This window comes from Vespa mandarinia, chromosome 19 (assembly GCF_050613455.1).
Source record: "Vespa mandarinia isolate Hongniang chromosome 19, ASM5061345v1, whole genome shotgun sequence".
In the NCBI taxonomy this organism is placed as follows: domain Eukaryota; kingdom Metazoa; phylum Arthropoda; class Insecta; order Hymenoptera; family Vespidae; genus Vespa; species Vespa mandarinia.
The window spans coordinates 240518-257252 of NC_140828.1; the positions used below are offsets into that span (position 1 = coordinate 240518).

Genomic DNA, 16735 nt, shown 5'->3' on the forward strand with positions numbered 1-16735 from the left:
CTATCGCAGACTATATAGGCTCTAATGAATAGGAATAGGATCAAGTTCAATATGTATTATTTATGAATCCGAATCAATTTCAATAACCAAGTTTCATTTAATGGGTTTCTATTGTTACTCGAAGATCGGTAGAGAGTTTCAATGAATAATTTTAGAATGAGAATACCTGTAAATTCGATAATATTAAAAATATTCAAACCTTTCACAAGTAGTCCTCAAATCTTAAGTTCTGGAAAGATGCGGATAGCTGATTGAATCATTAAACATTGTATCGGAATTTTACTCTATCATGATCTCAATTGGGAACTAACAATGAGAAATTAGTTAAAACCAAAAGACTATCGCAGACTATAGGCTCTAATGATTTAGGAATAGGATCAAGTTCAATATATATTTATGAATCCAAATCAATTTCAATAACCAAGTTTCATTCAATGGGTTTCGATTGCTATCCTAAACCAATAAGTGATTATATTTGCAATATAAACATTATGCATAAATTACTTTCAAACTTTAGAACGAGAACACTTGTAAATACGAAAACGTGCTTGTAAGTAATTAGACGTTAAAGAGATTCAAATTTTTTACAAATAGTATTGAAATTTGAGTAGGATGCTGATTGCATCATTAATCATTTTATCGGGGTTTTAATTTTAATCTCTCGGATTCAAGAGAACGTATTATTTATAAAAGGTTCGAATGAGCTTACGCTTCCGAAAAGATTTATCAAACAAACAGTTCAATTTTATTTCGTCTGTGTTAGAGTTTACTTGAAATTATTGTTTTTCTTTGTTCTTTAAAGTATTCATGAAATATTCTAAATTATGCAATTAGATTCGATAGTATATTTATAATATACTTGATCCCATCCATACTTATGAATTACTCGTATAAATGTTCATTCGATAATATTTTCCAATGAAGATCGAAAATATAACGAGTGTGACGAGCGAAATGTCAGGCGTAGCTATGTGTCCGTATTCACCCCACGCCAACGTCACTGCACTTTTGGCTAGAGGTCCATCCGGCGGACTCTTCGCTGGTGCGCCAACTGATTTTTCTGGTTCCGATCCTGCGATCTATAGGACTCTCGCATCACCAAATCTCAGGACTCATCAGTACGATTCCAGGTAACAGAATTTGTGTTCTGCACACTATCATACACTACCATACGTATTTAATAATTCTTTTATTAATAAAGAAAAATTATATGCAGATCATAAAAATTGCCTCTTTTTGAATCCCTTAATGTTTCTCATTTAAGCCTTAACAATTATACCGATCATTGAAATTTGATTTCTTTCAGATGGCTGAACGATCCACAATTCGTTGGTAGCTTTGAGACCGAAGATCACGTGTACTTTCTGTTTCGTGAGACCGCAGTCGAGTATATCAATTGTGGGAAGGTAAAATCGATTTATTCACATTCCTTGTTATGTTTTTCCTTTTTCTCATTTCTTACGTACATTGTCGACTACATCGTTGCGTGCCATTGCGTACAATTCTGAACAGCATGTCTAAGGAGGATTTAACGAAGCGTTTCACATTTTTTTCCTTGTAGAAAATATATTCGAGGATAGCTCGGGTTTGCAAGAACGATCGAGGCGGACAGATCATGATGAAGGATGTCTGGATGACTTTCAGCAAAGCTCGCTTGAATTGTTCCCTTCCGGGCGAGTTCCCTTTCTATTACGATGAGATCCAGGGTGCTGTCTATCATCCCGAAGAAAGGATAGTCTACGCGACTTTCACGACTCCGATGTACGTTAAAAATGTGGATAATAATATTTCTTTTAAGTAAAAAGTAAAGAGGAAAGAGGAACGAAAGGAAACAAAAAATCTTATTAATGAAACGTTATTTTATGTCTGTTCATAAGTTGGGTACGAGGATGAATATGAGGGTAATATTACATAACAAAGTGTCGTATCATTCGCGCGAAGCTAATTTTTTGATAAATGAACGAGTAGAGAGATCGAGCGAGCGTGCGAAAGAGAGAGAGAGATGGCTTTTGAGTCTTCTTTTTGCCATAGTAAATCGTCGTTTTTACAGTAACGGCATAGCTGGCTCGGCGATCTGTGCTTTCAATATGTCCAGTATCGTAGCAAGCTTCAATGGCCCTTTCAAGCATCAAGAGAACTTAGGGGCCGCATGGGAAAGGCGACCTGTTCCTCATCACAACAGGGAACATTGTGCATCACCGTCAAACACGGCACCTCATTTGATAATCGATAATCAAAGGTACCAATTGATGGACGATGCTGTCCAGAGCTCAACGTTGACGCCATTGCATACCGTAACGTTGGAAAGATTCACACAGATCGCTGTAGATCTTACGCCAACTAAATTGCATCGTGGCGTAACCGTATTATATGTCGCAACGACTGAGAGATTGATAAAGAAAATATCTGTACTTCCGAGGACTCAGGAAACTTGCGTAGTCGAGATATGGGGTCCACTTCCATCGATTCCAACCACATTGCAGTTCTTAAAGGACACACAAAGTTTATACGTTGGCATGGAAATTGGTCTATTGAGGTAAAAACAAAAAATTTGATGCGAAAGGCACGTTTAATTACGAGGGAGACGTTGTTGATACCTTGACACATTGATTCTTATTTTTTATTTTTTTTTTGTTCGAATTCAGATGTGTGATTTTTATTTATTAGAATACCAGCAGTTCAATGTCATCGTCATCGCAATCGTCAGGCATGCCTCAACGCACAAGAACCATATTGCGGTTGGAACGAACACTTGATGAAGTGCGCCCAAGCACCTAAGCAAAATCATCTTGCCACTCACTGGCATCAGGAGGTTACGAAATGTCCGGTACTCACTGATCCAGTCGATGGCGGATGGAGTGCCTGGAGTGCCTGGTCGGCCTGTCAACATGGCACTGGAGAACAGTCGTCTCATGGTCATTCTCATATGCACTCCTACTTAGATCACGAAGAGGTATATCTCGTGTCCTATCACGCGAGGGAATTGCGTTAGATACCTGAGACAACTTACGTTCTAATTCATTTACAGATCACTGATACTTGTCAATGTCAGACCAGAGAGTGCAACAATCCACCTCCACAGCATGGTGGTACAGGTTGTGTTGGAGCACGCGTCAGAGTGACCAACTGTACGGTTCACGGCGGTTGGACAACCTGGTCAGCTTGGTCAGCCTGTTCTCAAACTTGCGGCTTCGCTATGAAAACACGTAGACGTAGTTGCACGAATCCCTCTCCAGCTTTCGGTGGTCGAGTCTGCGTAGGACACGATCACGATGACATTGTGTGTATCGATCTACCACCTTGTCCGACACCGGCAAAAGTTACTCCACCACCTCAGAATGGACAGTGGTCTCCTTGGGGTGCATGGAACGCCTGTTCTCGACCGTGCAACGGAGGTAAGACGTTTTATTTCATTAATGAAATAACTTAGTTAACAAAACTATATGATTATTAATCGTAAGACGCAATCTATTATTAAAAATAACTCTAACTCTCTCTCTCTCTCTCTCTCTCTCTCTCTCTCTCTCTCTCTCTCTCTCTCTCTCTCTCTCTCTCTCTCTCTCTCTCTCTCTCTCTCTCTCTCTCTCTCTCTCTCTCTCTCTCTCTCTCTCTCTCTCTCTCTCTCTCTCTCTCTCTCTCTCTCTCTCTCTCTCTCTCTCTCTCTCTCTCTCTCTCTCTCTCTCTCTCTCTCTCTCTCTCTCTCTCTCTCTCTCTCTCTCTCTCTCTCTCTCTCTCTCTCTCTCTCTCTCTCTCTCTCTCTCTCTCTCTCTCTCTATCACTCCCGTTTCATAGGCATTCGAATTAGAAGAAGAACCTGTGACAATCCTTCGCCTAGGAAAGGTGGTGCCGAGTGCATCGGATGTGATTTTCAGGTGAAATATATTAACGTACCGTCAACTTTAATAGAATTGATGGGTGGATGGATGGATGGATGGACGGATGGAATGCAGATAATAACGTTGATCCGTACGTAGGTCGAGGAATGCAACACTCAGCAATGCGGAGAGACTAGAAGATATTCAGGATGGACACCTTGGTTAGCCGTGAACGCATCGATACAAAATGGAAGCGTGGGTTATACTGAAAAGCGTTTCAGATTTAGCTGCCGTGCACAAACGGACGATCCCTCGAGCGTGAGAGTTCAATTCGCGAAAGAAGAGGAACGTTATTGTAGAGACGATGGTTCTTGTTTGCGAACGAACATCAATGGATACGGAGAGAGCGTGGTCGAAAGTGGTTGGAGCGAGTGGTCAACTTGGTATCCTTGCGATCGACCTTGTGGAGGAGGCTCACAACGTAGAGTAAATATCGAAGCTTCGTTATTATTTGGTCCATTTGATAAAAAATATAATTAATTTTTGAAATTTTTTGAATTAATTCAGAGAAGACAATGCGAGTCACCGCCCTGCGAGGGAATATCCGTACAAACGAGAATATGTAACATTCATCCATGTAGAACAACAGCCACTTTCGGAAGTGGCATAGTGGAAGGACAATGGTCCTGTTGGACCGATTGGTCCGAATGTTCAGCTTCTTGCGGTGTTGGTGTTCGTACGAGGACAAGGGAATGCATCGGGCCAGAAAGTTGTGACGGGCCCAGACTCGTAAGAGAAACCTGCGAAATGCCTAGTTGCGAGTCCTTACTTGGCTGGGACACATGGTCCCGTTGGACCCCATGCGACAACGATCGTCAACAACATAGAAAACGTCAATGCCTTCAACATGGTAATGGAATGTGTCAAGGACTCAATCGAGAAACTCGAGATTGTCTTACGGATTGCACGGACAACGGTAAGCGATCAAATCCTTCAACGAAATCATATAATTTTCTCGAATAATTTTAATTGAAATGGCATTACGAAATATTACTCCAATGAGCACGATGATATTTTTCTTTGATAATTTCCAGATGTAAATGCTTTGCCATCCAGCGTAGAAAATGCCAGCGTCTCGGTAGGAGCTGTCGTAGGTAGTTGCATCGTTGGATTTTTCATCGGGTTAGCTCTAACGGCGGTTCTCTGCTTCTATTACTTGAAACGAAGAAAGCCTCGTGTACCAGGAAGTCCTCATTACATCAGTAAGCAAAATCCTTACGTCACAGTGCCATTAAAGGAGGTATGAAATATGCGATAAAACGATATTAGTCCTTTTATATCCTTCATTCGAATGATCTTTCTACGATAAGTGACATTATTATTATCGACAGGTAAACGCCAAGAGACAGCCTAGTTTTTCCGGTAGTACGAATGGAAACGGTACGCTTCGTGGAAAGAGTAATCCAAACGTGAACGGCCTTGGAAGTCCAAAATTATATCCGAAGAGCTTGGAGTACGAGTCGGCGACATTGAAACGCAATAGTCATGGTCAGCAACATATTCGTGCTGATCTCGATCAGGACAAGTACTATTGAACAAACGATCGACCGTATTAACGTCGTTTTGATAGTATTATACTTCGTTTGACATTAACGAATAATGATCATCGAGGAACGTTGATAAGAAAAAGAAATAATGATTTCTTTCTTCTCTTAATACATTCGCTTCGTCTCCAAAAAAAAAAAAGAAGAAAAGAAAAGAATAACAAATAACTTCGCTAGGTGCGGTTTACAATTTTCTTCCTTTTTTTGGATTCAGTTCAGGATATTGTTCATATTGTTATAAAGCAAGCAAATTCGTAAATTGTTTCGCGTTATTTAAATCCTGAACAATTGGGCGAATGTGTTAATCGTCAGGTCACTGTGAAAGGGACCAAAAACAAAAAAGAAAAACGCAAACAACAACAAAAAATATATCGGGTATATATATCGTTTTATACAAGAACGTAAAAGCAATACGTAAAGTGCACTTTTTGCAGAGTATCTACTTAATTAAACTAATTACTTATAATAAGATCGATAACGCGTCGGATTTGCGTTTGATAAGAAAAAAAGAAGAAAAAAAATTAGAGACGAGTTTAATCTCGTGCACTTTTTTATCACGAGAACGAATGAATAAACCCCGAGAAGCTTAATCTTATGGATTATCATGTAAACGCCTTAGACGGTTGAACATTCGATTGATATATATATATATATATATCAATTTACATATATATATATATATATATATATAGCGTGTAATATGGGACAACTATTTTTTACGAGAGAATATTTACATATAGTTTATTTTTTATTTTTTCTTGTAAATACGTGAAAGCAAAAACCGTGTGCGTGTGCGTGTACGTCTGTGATACGAATGTGCGTGTTATAAAGCGAGTGAATAGAATGTGTCTTTGATATGATAAATATGTATTTGGAATCTATATTTGTACAAAGAAGTTTCGGGCGTTTTATACACCAATCGAGGCTGAGGTTTCGTCAAACGTAAGGGATGTACATACATACGATAGATTAACGAATATTTTCTTCTTTTTTTTATTTTTTTATTTTTTTTTTTTTTTGTTATTTTTCGTTATTTTTTTTTTTTTATTTCTTCATGATAGAAAGAAGAAAGAAGATTTTTTGATACCGAATAACGTAGTGCCATGAGTTTGTACATATAGGACGCGTTTTAAAAAATATTACTTTTATATATATATATATATACATACATATATATATATATAAATATACAAACACATATATTTACATGTAACTTTACGTTGGCTTTCGCCTGGGTTACGTTTTGCTATTGGCTCATATTGAGTCGTAAATGCGAGTTTTGAATTACATTTAAGGGAACAATCGCAAAAAAAAAGAAAGAAAAACGATATGCCTTATTGCCTGTCGTGATTGATCATTTTAAGCGAGAAAAATGTCGAATTAGAATTTTATAACGATTGCATTTTGTAATGGTTGCATATTATTTAACAACCTCTTTTTAAAAAATGATTAAAACTCTCCATACTTCACTACGAGTAATTAAGAAGAGAGAAAGAGAGAGACAGATAGAAGATATACTTTTGTTACGATTAGACTGTTAGAAAGATCTTGGCGGTCTTTACTTTTTACATCGATATTCTTCTAAGCTCTTTTTACGACCTTTAATGCAGATAAAATATTAACAAATATTTGTACTCCAGCCGCTCTCCGCCAATTCCTTTCCCCGCGATATCTCCCAACCCCCGCCGCCAAAACACTGGCCAAACGTTTACATTAATAAAGACAATATTTCCCTTAGTCGTTGCTACGAATCTAATTCTTTTTATTATACTTATTTGTACCTACTGATCGAATAATTCTTCGGAATTCTTTAGAAAACGAAATGATCATGAAATTATCATTCGTTATAATTAACATAATGTATTTATTATTCTTCGTAGGACGACAAAATGATAGAAAGGAAAATATGATAAGTGATATAAAATGGATGGGGAAAAAGAAAAACAAAGTGAAATAATTGTAAAAAGAATTAGCAGGTGAAAGAAAAGGATGGACGGAGGAATAAGACGTGGAGAAATCCTGTGTGTGTTCTTTTTTGTCCTTTTTTTTCTTTTTTCTTACAAATTCGCTCCGTACTTCTCGATTAGATCGATGACATAATCCATGGAAGCATGCGTAGGTGGTGGTTGACAGGTGACGACCATACGAAAGAAATTTCCTAGATTTTTAGAAGCCAGGGGCATGTAACTGATCATAAGGGTGCCATCGAGTATCATTCGTTCTTTAATCAATGTTGTAACTTTGTACAATTTTTGCCACCAATCATCGGTCTCCTCCTGGCCGCGCATACTAGGTGGTACATACCTGAAATATTAGATAAATATATACATATATATATATATATATATATATATATATATATATATATATGTATATGTACATATGTAGAACATTGACAAAATCAAAAATTTAAACATTGAGATATTTTTTCTATTCTTTTTTGCCAGGAAAAAATTAATAATGCACATCATATTTTTTTATTCATTTTGCAGATGTCTTTTCTGTATATGTATGTATGCATGTACGTACAATAGTACATGATGAAGATATATAACGAGACGAATATTAGACCTAAGTAGCATGACCTCCTTATTTATCACTCGCTCTCATATGTAGATTATCTCAGCTGTGATATTGGTATCTTGATTCACGTCATTAATATTATCCGCTGTGAAATATACTTAAGATTAAAGTTGACTTGCTTCGAGGGGGGTCATATATATAATTTTTTGTAAGTAAATTCACGTGAATGTCACGTAAGGATCATTTTTTTTTTTTTTTATGAAATCAGATGCGTTTTTTGATGCGTCAGTCGACTCATTCTTTATAGTATTAATCTATCTACACATGTCGAATTATTATTAATGTTTTATTAAGATTTAATATTTTAATTTAAATATTACTATGATACCATCACTCTCTTTTTCTTTCTTACTATAACTTTTACTACATTTTTATACAAAAATATGGCCTTCTCTATATCGTTAAATATTTTTCGATCAAGATATCAATATCACGTCTAAACGCCTAGTATATGTATGTATTTTGAATGAAATTTGTTTATTTGTAAATCTCAAATAATTACCAAAAGCAGATGTTACAGCATTCGTAACTGGGCAAAACGAGCCTATAACCATCCAACAACTTTATTCTTTCCAAAAAATATTCAGCCTCGGACATCGCGATGTCGACCGATTTTCTCAAACCGCTGGTACCTCGTGCCTTCCACATAAGCCAAAATTTCATGGCGTCTACCTGAAATTAATCATCGAATGATTAGTTTATCAACGTGATGTATCGATCTTTCAACAGACCTTTCTACCACATTGAACGCTCTTGTCGCCTGTGTCCCAGGATACGTCGTAAAATTTGTCCTGTTGAAAGAGATACTTAGCACCAGCGCAATTGGTCTTGTGCAACGCTTCCTTACCCTTCGCCAAAAATATTGAACACTGAAGGGGTGCACCGAGCATTTTGTGCGGATTCCAAGCTACCGAATGAGATCTGAAATAAATGGAAGGGTCGATCATGAGACAAGATCATCAGATTAACTCTTAACGGTTTATATTATATATGCATATACATACGTTCTCGGTGTTGAAAAATTGATTAATGACAATTGATAGTATTTTGACAATTTGCTGTTTTTCTTTTTTTTCTTTTTTTCAGAAAGGAAACAGAATAAGTTAAAAAAAGAAAACTAATGATTTTACGTTATTACTTGATGTTTTATTTATATGGAAAAAAAAAAAAACAAAAACATTTGGTTACACGTAAGTTTTGTAATTCACGAAAATGCAACCACGTGTCAATCTCTAAACGAAAACGAGCGGTAAAAAAAAAGAAAAAATTTCAAAATACGTGAATCCATCGGTGCCGAGAACGTAACGCGAGTAAATTTAACTTACGTTTGTTAAATAAATTAAATCTAATAAATTAATATATATTTAGCAAATTAATATTAATAAATTAAGTAAAATAAATGAAATTCAATTACGAACAATTCAATTCCACGCAAACGTTCACGATACTTTTCGGAAAGCAATAAAGTTCCACCTAGGCATGCCTGTAAAATGATTTCGTCGATGAGTTTATGACGAGCAATGGATTATATTAGAAAAATTCATTTCCTCGTACAAGTACTAACGTCAACGTGCATCCAAAGGGACTCTTCCTCGCAGATCCTTGCTATTTCTGGCAATGGATCGAAAGCACCCAGAACCGTGGTTCCGCACGTTGCATTAACAAAAAATGGTAATTCCCCATTGGCCCTGGCCTCGTTTATCGCTCTCTTCAAATCGTCCGGTAACATTTTTCCTAACTGATCGGACTTGATCTAGATCGAATAAGAAGAAGAAGAAGAAGAAGAAGAAGAAGAAGAAGAAGAAGGAAAAAAGACGGACGTACGATAGAGTTTGTTCTTTTTCAATGAATTAAATCTTATGAAAGAATATAAAGAAACCTTGTGAACGTGCTCGGTGCCAATACCCAACCAATGAACAGCTTTTAATATAGAATAATGACCTTCTTCGCTGGAAAAGCATGCCAAAGGTGGAAAACCACTGCATCCCATTCTCTTGATTTCAGGTAATATCTTATACCTGGCCATTACCATTGCGTATATGTTGGATAAACTACCACCTGGACATAAAATACCATTGGCCTCTGGTATCGATGGATATCCAACGAGCTTTAAAGATTCCTCTAACACTTCATGTTCCATCAACGTAAATACCGGTGCTACTTCGAATGTATATCTAACAATTCGAAATGAGATTAGACGTGTTAAAATTCAACTATAATGTTTCAATGGAGTACTTACTGGCCCGTATTAAAAATCTCGGTGAGCCAAGAACCGACCATTCCATATTCGTCTACACCCGCGAAAAGTTGATTGTGAAAGTTCGGACTAAATGTTTTCACCGAATATTTGATTATTTGTCGTACGATAATATCGATTTCCTCGGAACTAGCACCGTCCTCCTTTAACGTTAACGATATTATATTCTGCAAATGTAAATATAAATTTTTAATGAAATAACGATATCTCGGAAATAAGTAAAATGGAAAATACGTAACGAGCAAAAATATTCAAATGCGATAGTATTCTGTGTATCAAAGATCATCGGTAAAACGAGATAGAAAAGAGAAATAAAGAGTATGTATTACGAGCGAGTTCATTGAACGAACACGGACAATAATATTATTCCAATTTGAAATTGTAATATTTTACAATTAATTTTCAATCGATAAACGACGTTCATTGATCTATAAATATCTCGAAAAACATATTGCCGGTCGAAAATAAAAACTAATCGAACGTTCGAACGATCGAGAGGATACATTTTTCTTTTTTTTCATTCGTTAAAACTAACTGAAGAGACAAAAACGTAATGAATTTTTACAACTGACCTTATTTTTTAATCGTTAACCAAAATCGTTATCGTAGACAATCGGTATCGAAGACCCATTTCTTCTTACGTTCGTTCGTTCGTTCGTTCGTTCGTTCGTTCGTTCGTTCGATTTTTTACCTCTTCGAAAAGATAATTCTTGATAAAGATTGATAGATATCGATCCATACGCCTTGCTTACCTTGAGATCCTTCGGATGACGAAAATTAATCACCGATTGATCGCATCTCGTATCGAAGAGCTTTTCTTCTTTGAGAATCCTTAAGAGATCCTCGAGCAATTTGATGGTACCGTTAGAACTACCAGTCTCTGCCATCGTGAAAGTCGTACTGAGTACTGTCGAGTATCTCAAAGCGAGAGAGCCCCATTATTCTTACTAAACATATTTAACGTAGTGTGTGTGTGTGTGTAAGATTTCATTTGTAACGTTTAACGCGCGAAACAGCTGTTGAAAGAGAGAAAAAGCACGAGATAATTAAATATGCATAATCATTGAAACGCCTCATTACTCGATATCATCCTTCCATTCTTTTTCTTTTTTCTCTCTATCTTCTTTTTCTTCTTCTTCTTTTTCTTACGATTTTATATCTAAATTCGACTTTTTTTTTTATAATTGCCACAGAGATAAATGACGCATATCGTCGGCTTGAACCAAGTGAAAGGTATTTCCAATGATTTTACGTCTCCGACTCGTCTAATTCTTCCAATTATTCTCGTTATTATTACACTTTAATCGTTTTCAAACACTTCTTTGGTTATTATATTTTATTAATACAGTATAATTTAGAAAAGAAATAATTTCTATGTAACAAATGATACGAACGTTTTCGATAAATATAGAAAATAATTGAACGTCTCGATTACATTTGGGTTTGTTTGCAAATATTTACTGACGATTTATTTCAAATATCGATCTGAATAAATATCTCTAACGACTGAACGAAAAGAAATTCATTCTCATTGACGAGCTTGAATTAAATAAAAAAGATTATATTTAAGATCAAACGATGAAACAGTTAGTAGTAGTTTTTTTTTCATTTGTTTTTGTTTTTTAATCAAATTATTAAAACAATATCCAATAACAATCTTAATGAAATTATTAATATGATATCGTAAATGAAACAAATTATCTGGCAAAAAAATAAATGAGGCAGCAAAAAACTCTCCTTTTTTTTCCCTCCTTACAAAACCGGTTTATTACCTTCGAGGAACAAGCCTGTATAGGATTCTTCAGTTGAGATAACCCTTTTTATTCTGTATATAAAACGAGCCTTGAAAAATATTGGATGACTCTTTGTAAACGATAGCTTTACCATATATGTAGCACAATACTATTGCACAATATTATATTGGCCAGTTGGGAACGGGCATTGACAATATCATTCGTTCGTTATGCGCATGCGTGACAATTCTCTCAATAAAAGAGAGTGGGGATGCTAAATTTCATGCTGAAACTGGCTAAAACTCGCTAGTTGAAGGTTGAAGCAGTAAGAAATTTATCAATGTTATTTATTTGATCAGTATTATTTTTACTAATTGGCGCAACAAGTTTTTTTGTAAAATGAATGCACATTATACAGTTCGATATTACTAAACAACGTTCTTTTTGTAAGTGATAAGTGTTAGAAGAAAAAAACATATTGAGGGAAATGTTCTTCTGCTTTTTTCTTCTTTTTACGTAATTACGTAATAAGGCATATCATATTCTCTGTATCTTTAATATTAGTTAAGAAATCATCTTGAAATGTGATCTTTTTAATGGAATGCTGCATACGTTTTTATGTCGTACGAAATCGTACGTCAAAGTTCAATTGCACGACGATGATCTTCAGGGTCAAAAATTTCACCTTCGGAAAAGCTATCCGATTTTTTATTCGAGACAGTAACAAACACATAAAAGACTGACAATAATTTTTACAGTTTCTTTTATATTCTGACGAGAGCAAACTAATGTTCTTGACATTTAAATTTATTGGCGCCACTGTTAGTCCAATAAAAATCAATTACATCGATTGACCAATTAGCGTATTAGAATCAATTCTCAAATATGACCATATTATATACAGCAGAATAGTTTATTTATACTGTTTTATTTTGTGTATTTATTTTCAATCAGGCTATTTACAGCAGAAATACGTATATATATATCTTGTATCTACATTAAGTTTAAAGATATTATATTTTTTGAACATTTTATTATTTATCCGCCAGATGGCGCCCGCATCGATTTATATTATTTTGTAACGAACTTGTCCATCTCATGAAGATTCTAGATATATGTTTTATAAGTAGCGGGAGAACGGTTTACAAAAGTTTAAGAATGAAGTTTTATGAATTTTATGTAGTGTATTTTATAAATGAATGTATTACTGTATTAATTATCGAATAATGGAAAGTTCAAGTACTTTACCTGGTGCCAGTCGAGTAACATTGCAGACACCGTATAGGACACCTAGATTAAAATTTAGTTTAGAACAAGAGTTGCTAACCTCAAATGAAGAAAGTGACACGAAAACATTAAAAGGTACAGTAACTAGAAAAATGTATTTTCATTTATTTATTTATTTGTTCTTTACTTTTATAATCATATATCTATAATAAATTTAACATTTTCACACTAGTTTCATATTTTAGAAATAATATCTTTAACTTGGAATATTTATGGAGTATCAGCATTATTTGGATTTCAATATAATGATAAAACTATTCTTAAGTTATATGGAAAACGATTGAGGGAAGAAATAGCAACTAATTTGTCACAAGAGAATGTTGCATATGATGCACATTTGTCTATTATAGAAAATACAATATCAGATACTATGCGTCTACCTCTGCTGAAGGTTTAAATTTTATTCATTATGTCTTTATGTTCATTTACCTCTTATCCTTATCTTAATATTATATGGAAACCAGAGAATTAGGCGTAATGATGCTAAAATCAAACGATAAAGATTTATAAATTGATTTTAGGTTGAAGTTTATGCAAAAAAACTTGATCAAGAGAATAATGTAGAAAAGTGTATTTATATAGGATTTTTTCTATCATTGAAAACAAATAATGATTTAAAAGCAGACAATTCTGTCAAATTGCCTTTGTTATTGTGCCGTGGTACTCGTACCTGTATGAATGTTGTACATTCCACATTTAATCGTATGTTTGACTGTCTTATTATTGCATTACCTATCGAACAAGACGATTTGATGTGGCTACTTCCAATTATAATTTTACCTACTAGCGAAGAAAAATATCCAAACGATACTGAGGAAGTTCGATTGGAATATCTAGTCCCTGGATTATCTACTACAAACACAATTACTGCTAAATTTAGTACCTTAGATCTAATCAAAATTTTAAATGCGTAAGTTTCAGTATTAAAAAAGCTGTAATTATTATAATTATATATATATATATGTATAACTGTACATCATAAATTAATTCGCAGAATAATGGAAAGTCAAAATAATGAAACGCAGATAGTAATGAACCTAACTATTGAACACATACAAAGGTTTCGCGAGTGTCTACAGGTTCAAATGAAAAAAATTGCTGGATTAGAATTAGGACTATGCACTTTACACAGAATCAGTTTACCTAGAGGAACTTTAATGGACAACAAGGTTTGTTGTTAATTATAAGTAAATTTTTAAATGTACTATTATCTAAAGTAATAGAATTAAAGTTAAAATTATTATTTATTCATTTATTATTATTATTATTATTATTGTTGTTGTTGTTGTTGTTGTTGTTTAGATGAAGATAATGGATCCAGAAATTATGAAGCGTGTTTTATTATACATGACAGAAAAATCTTTAGACATGTTACATGCATTATTTTTATAATTAGTCATAATATATTTAAAATATTTTTATTTCTTTTTATTAGATTAATTATATATTTATTACATAGATAATAAATTTGTTATGGATGAAATATAATTTAGTTATATTAAATTGAAACAGTAATTACTCATATTTATATTGTACATCTCTTCAGTCAGAAGATCGTCTACTGTACGTAAGGCCAAATTTATGTTACTTCAACATCCTCATCCACAATTTCCATCTATTATATAAAAGAAATGCACGTATCATTGGATAAAATATATATATATATATATATATGAATAATTATAATGAATTTTTTTATACCCTTAATAATGATTCAATTTCATTATTGATATTTAGCAATTTAATGTTTTTCAAACTTACATTATTTGTCAAAGCAGTCCCTTCCTCCTTATGCTTCCTTGCTTTGAAATTTAACAAATAATGCCTGATGTCTATGTAATCATCAGGTTTTTCATCAAAAGGAGGTGGTAAAGATATTCCAAGTATTTCAGGTAACATAAAAGTCTTCAACCATGTCACAAGAGGTGTGTGACCCCGAGTGTATAATCCATCACGATGATAAAATAATAATCCGTCCAAAGGTGCTAACGCAGATAAATTTGCTAAACCTGATTCTAGATTGGAATCAAAATATATACGTGGTAAAAGTAAAATAGGATAAGTATTGTTAAAGATGCCACCTTCTTGTAATTCTTTTTTTTCTTGAAATTTCGATTTCAACCAAAAGAATCGAAATTCTGTCTGAAATGTAAAATATCATTAAAAAGAAATGTTCAACTCCTTATATCGATGATATAAACTAAATATATATATATATATTACATCACAATTTAAAAGGGATTGATTAGACCATGCCAGTACGTCCAAGACAAAATATGTTTTTTCTTTTTCCATCCATATACAATCCAAAATAGTACAACGACTGTGATGTTCATTGGAATTTCCTCCAGGCAGCACAGATTGAAATTTTCCTAACCTGTTGCCACGTCTGTTAAAAACCTTTGTTGTATTCTATCAAAATAATTGTAATATTTTTATTTTCAATAATACCATTATTTAGCTATATAATGTAAGTATATGTTATATTATATACTTTGCGTGCAACTATTAAAGTCCTTTTGCCTTGAGGGCAAGGCACTATAATCCATTTTTCTAAAATATCCTGAGGCGCTTCGAACATCCATTCTGACAGCATAAATTGATTGGCATAATGTTTGCATCGTTCATACTTTTTCCAAGGTTTGATATTATATTCAATTTCCATTTCTTCTTCGTCTTCATTGTCAGACTTAAAGATTTCCAATATTTCTCGTCCGGCATTAAATGTGACATCTCTATTTCTATATAAATATAATTCCTTTGATTATCGAGAATGATATATATTTATATAATATTTTCCATTCTCAATGATTTCTTTCAATTACTTCTATCTGTAATATATCTTCTAACTTATGGTACTCACCTTTTTTGAATTTCTAAAAGTCTTTGCCTTCTTAATTCCTGAGGGCTGTCAATATAATCAACATCTAGTTTATAATTATCTTTTTTAATAGGTTTCTTGTAAAATACTGATCGAGCATTTTTACACTGTTTCTCCTCAATATTTCTAATGTTGTTATCTGTCATATCGTCACGTTTTAAAATTCTTACTTTATACCATTAAAAATATTGTTTATACAGTAAAATACTTTATAACCTATAACTACATCACATTGATGAAAAGTCGTTCGTTCTTCATATGTACAATTGTTATTCCTACTAAAGAAATATTTTTAATAAGTATTATCACTCTTTCTGTTTTTTTCATTGAACAATTTAATTTATAAACATCTAAATAAATATATAACTACAATACCTTCTTACATCAGAGAATCATTGATTATTATATGGGAGGAAATTTTTTTTGACTGAAACGCCCTCTTATGGATCAATGATTTTTTCTTTTTTTTTTTTTTTTGTTTTGCTTGGTCTTTATTATTATTATTATTATGAAACAATTTCTGACTTGTTCCTTATTTTCTCTTGAAAAACAAAAACGAAAGAGGAAAATATATA

At 33.7% G+C, this 16735-nt stretch overlaps 4 protein-coding genes across 10 annotated transcripts in view; 2 read left to right on the forward strand and 2 right to left on the reverse strand.

Annotated features, from left to right (window-relative positions):
• The window catches only part of Sema5c (Semaphorin 5c), a 54805-nt gene extending 48247 nt beyond the window's left edge, over positions 1–6558 (forward strand). For 2 of the 3 annotated variants that reach the window (XM_035884825.2, XM_035884826.2), the window contains exons 5-15: positions 925–1130; positions 1307–1406; positions 1562–1761; positions 2051–2536; positions 2668–2953; positions 3029–3395; positions 3793–3872; positions 3975–4301; positions 4383–4791; positions 4910–5115; positions 5207–6558. In XM_035884825.2, the coding sequence (XP_035740718.1) occupies positions 925–1130; positions 1307–1406; positions 1562–1761; positions 2051–2536; positions 2668–2953; positions 3029–3395; positions 3793–3872; positions 3975–4301; positions 4383–4791; positions 4910–5115; positions 5207–5410 (2871 nt within the window). In that variant the 3' untranslated portion in view covers positions 5411–6558. The remainder of the gene's footprint in view (positions 1–924; positions 1131–1306; positions 1407–1561; positions 1762–2050; positions 2537–2667; positions 2954–3028; positions 3396–3792; positions 3873–3974; positions 4302–4382; positions 4792–4909; positions 5116–5206) is intronic. The other variant, XM_035884827.2, reaches the window with a different exon arrangement.
• LOC118449810 (cysteine sulfinic acid decarboxylase) lies at positions 6399–12183 on the reverse strand. Of its 4 annotated transcripts, none has more exons than XM_035884860.2 (9): positions 12032–12183; positions 11012–11275; positions 10242–10426; positions 9882–10176; positions 9567–9755; positions 9421–9485; positions 8734–8923; positions 8505–8674; positions 6399–7723 (listed from the first exon to the last, which is right to left on the reverse strand). In XM_035884860.2, exons 2-9 carry the CDS (start codon positions 11144–11146, stop codon positions 7477–7479), a joined length of 1476 nt encoding a protein of 491 aa, XP_035740753.1. In that variant the 5' UTR covers positions 11147–11275; positions 12032–12183; the 3' UTR covers positions 6399–7476. The 4 variants fall into 4 exon arrangements, with proteins under 4 accessions (XP_035740753.1, XP_085518748.1, XP_085518749.1 ...); XM_085662622.1 differs by having other exon boundaries at positions 11012–11206; positions 12032–12173; XM_085662623.1 differs by lacking the exon at positions 12032–12183 and adding an exon at positions 10832–10952 and having other exon boundaries at positions 11012–11148.
• A 133-nt stretch (positions 12184–12316) lies between these two features.
• Positions 12317–14714, forward strand: LOC118449817 (centromere protein L). Its single transcript, XM_035884883.2, has 5 exons — positions 12317–13354; positions 13465–13670; positions 13801–14189; positions 14274–14448; positions 14582–14714. Exons 1-5 carry the CDS (start codon positions 13192–13194, stop codon positions 14669–14671), a joined length of 1023 nt encoding a protein of 340 aa, XP_035740776.1. The 5' UTR covers positions 12317–13191; the 3' UTR covers positions 14672–14714.
• Positions 14682–16671, reverse strand: Snup (snurportin-1). Of its 2 annotated transcripts, none has more exons than XM_035884885.2 (6): positions 16536–16671; positions 16143–16438; positions 15774–16020; positions 15503–15691; positions 15041–15421; positions 14682–14894 (listed from the first exon to the last, which is right to left on the reverse strand). In XM_035884885.2, exons 2-6 carry the CDS (start codon positions 16304–16306, stop codon positions 14859–14861), a joined length of 1017 nt encoding a protein of 338 aa, XP_035740778.1. In that variant the 5' UTR covers positions 16307–16438; positions 16536–16671; the 3' UTR covers positions 14682–14858. The 2 variants fall into 2 exon arrangements, with proteins under 2 accessions (XP_035740778.1, XP_035740779.1); XM_035884886.2 differs by having other exon boundaries at positions 16143–16435; positions 16536–16592.
• Between the last annotated feature and the right edge of the window lie 64 nt (positions 16672–16735).

What these genes read in the sequence shown, in the direction of transcription:
- Snup (XM_035884885.2), bottom strand. Translation starts at nt 16,306, where the DNA reads ATGACAGATAACAACATTAGAAATATTGAGGAGAAACAGTGTAAAAAT. An exon ending in CTTTAATAGTTGCACGCAAA is followed by an intron (nt 15,692 to 15,773) that starts GTATATAATATA and finishes TTATTTTGATAG; the next exon opens with AATACAACAAAGGTTTTTAA. An exon ending in GGACTGCTTTGACAAATAAT is followed by an intron (nt 14,895 to 15,040) that starts GTAAGTTTGAAA and finishes TTTATATAATAG; the next exon opens with ATGGAAATTGTGGATGAGGA.
- LOC118449817 (XM_035884883.2), top strand. Translation starts at nt 13,192, where the DNA reads ATGTATTACTGTATTAATTATCGAATAATGGAAAGTTCAAGTACTTTA. An exon ending in TGACACGAAAACATTAAAAG is followed by an intron (nt 13,355 to 13,464) that starts GTACAGTAACTA and finishes TTCATATTTTAG; the next exon opens with AAATAATATCTTTAACTTGG. An exon ending in TGCGTCTACCTCTGCTGAAG is followed by an intron (nt 13,671 to 13,800) that starts GTTTAAATTTTA and finishes AATTGATTTTAG; the next exon opens with GTTGAAGTTTATGCAAAAAA.
- LOC118449810 (XM_035884860.2), bottom strand. Translation starts at nt 11,146, where the DNA reads ATGGCAGAGACTGGTAGTTCTAACGGTACCATCAAATTGCTCGAGGAT. An exon ending in GCACCGAGCACGTTCACAAG is followed by an intron (nt 9,756 to 9,881) that starts GTTTCTTTATAT and finishes TATTCGATCTAG; the next exon opens with ATCAAGTCCGATCAGTTAGG. An exon ending in TGCTGTAACATCTGCTTTTG is followed by an intron (nt 7,724 to 8,504) that starts GTAATTATTTGA and finishes CTAATATTTCAG; the next exon opens with GTATGTACCACCTAGTATGC.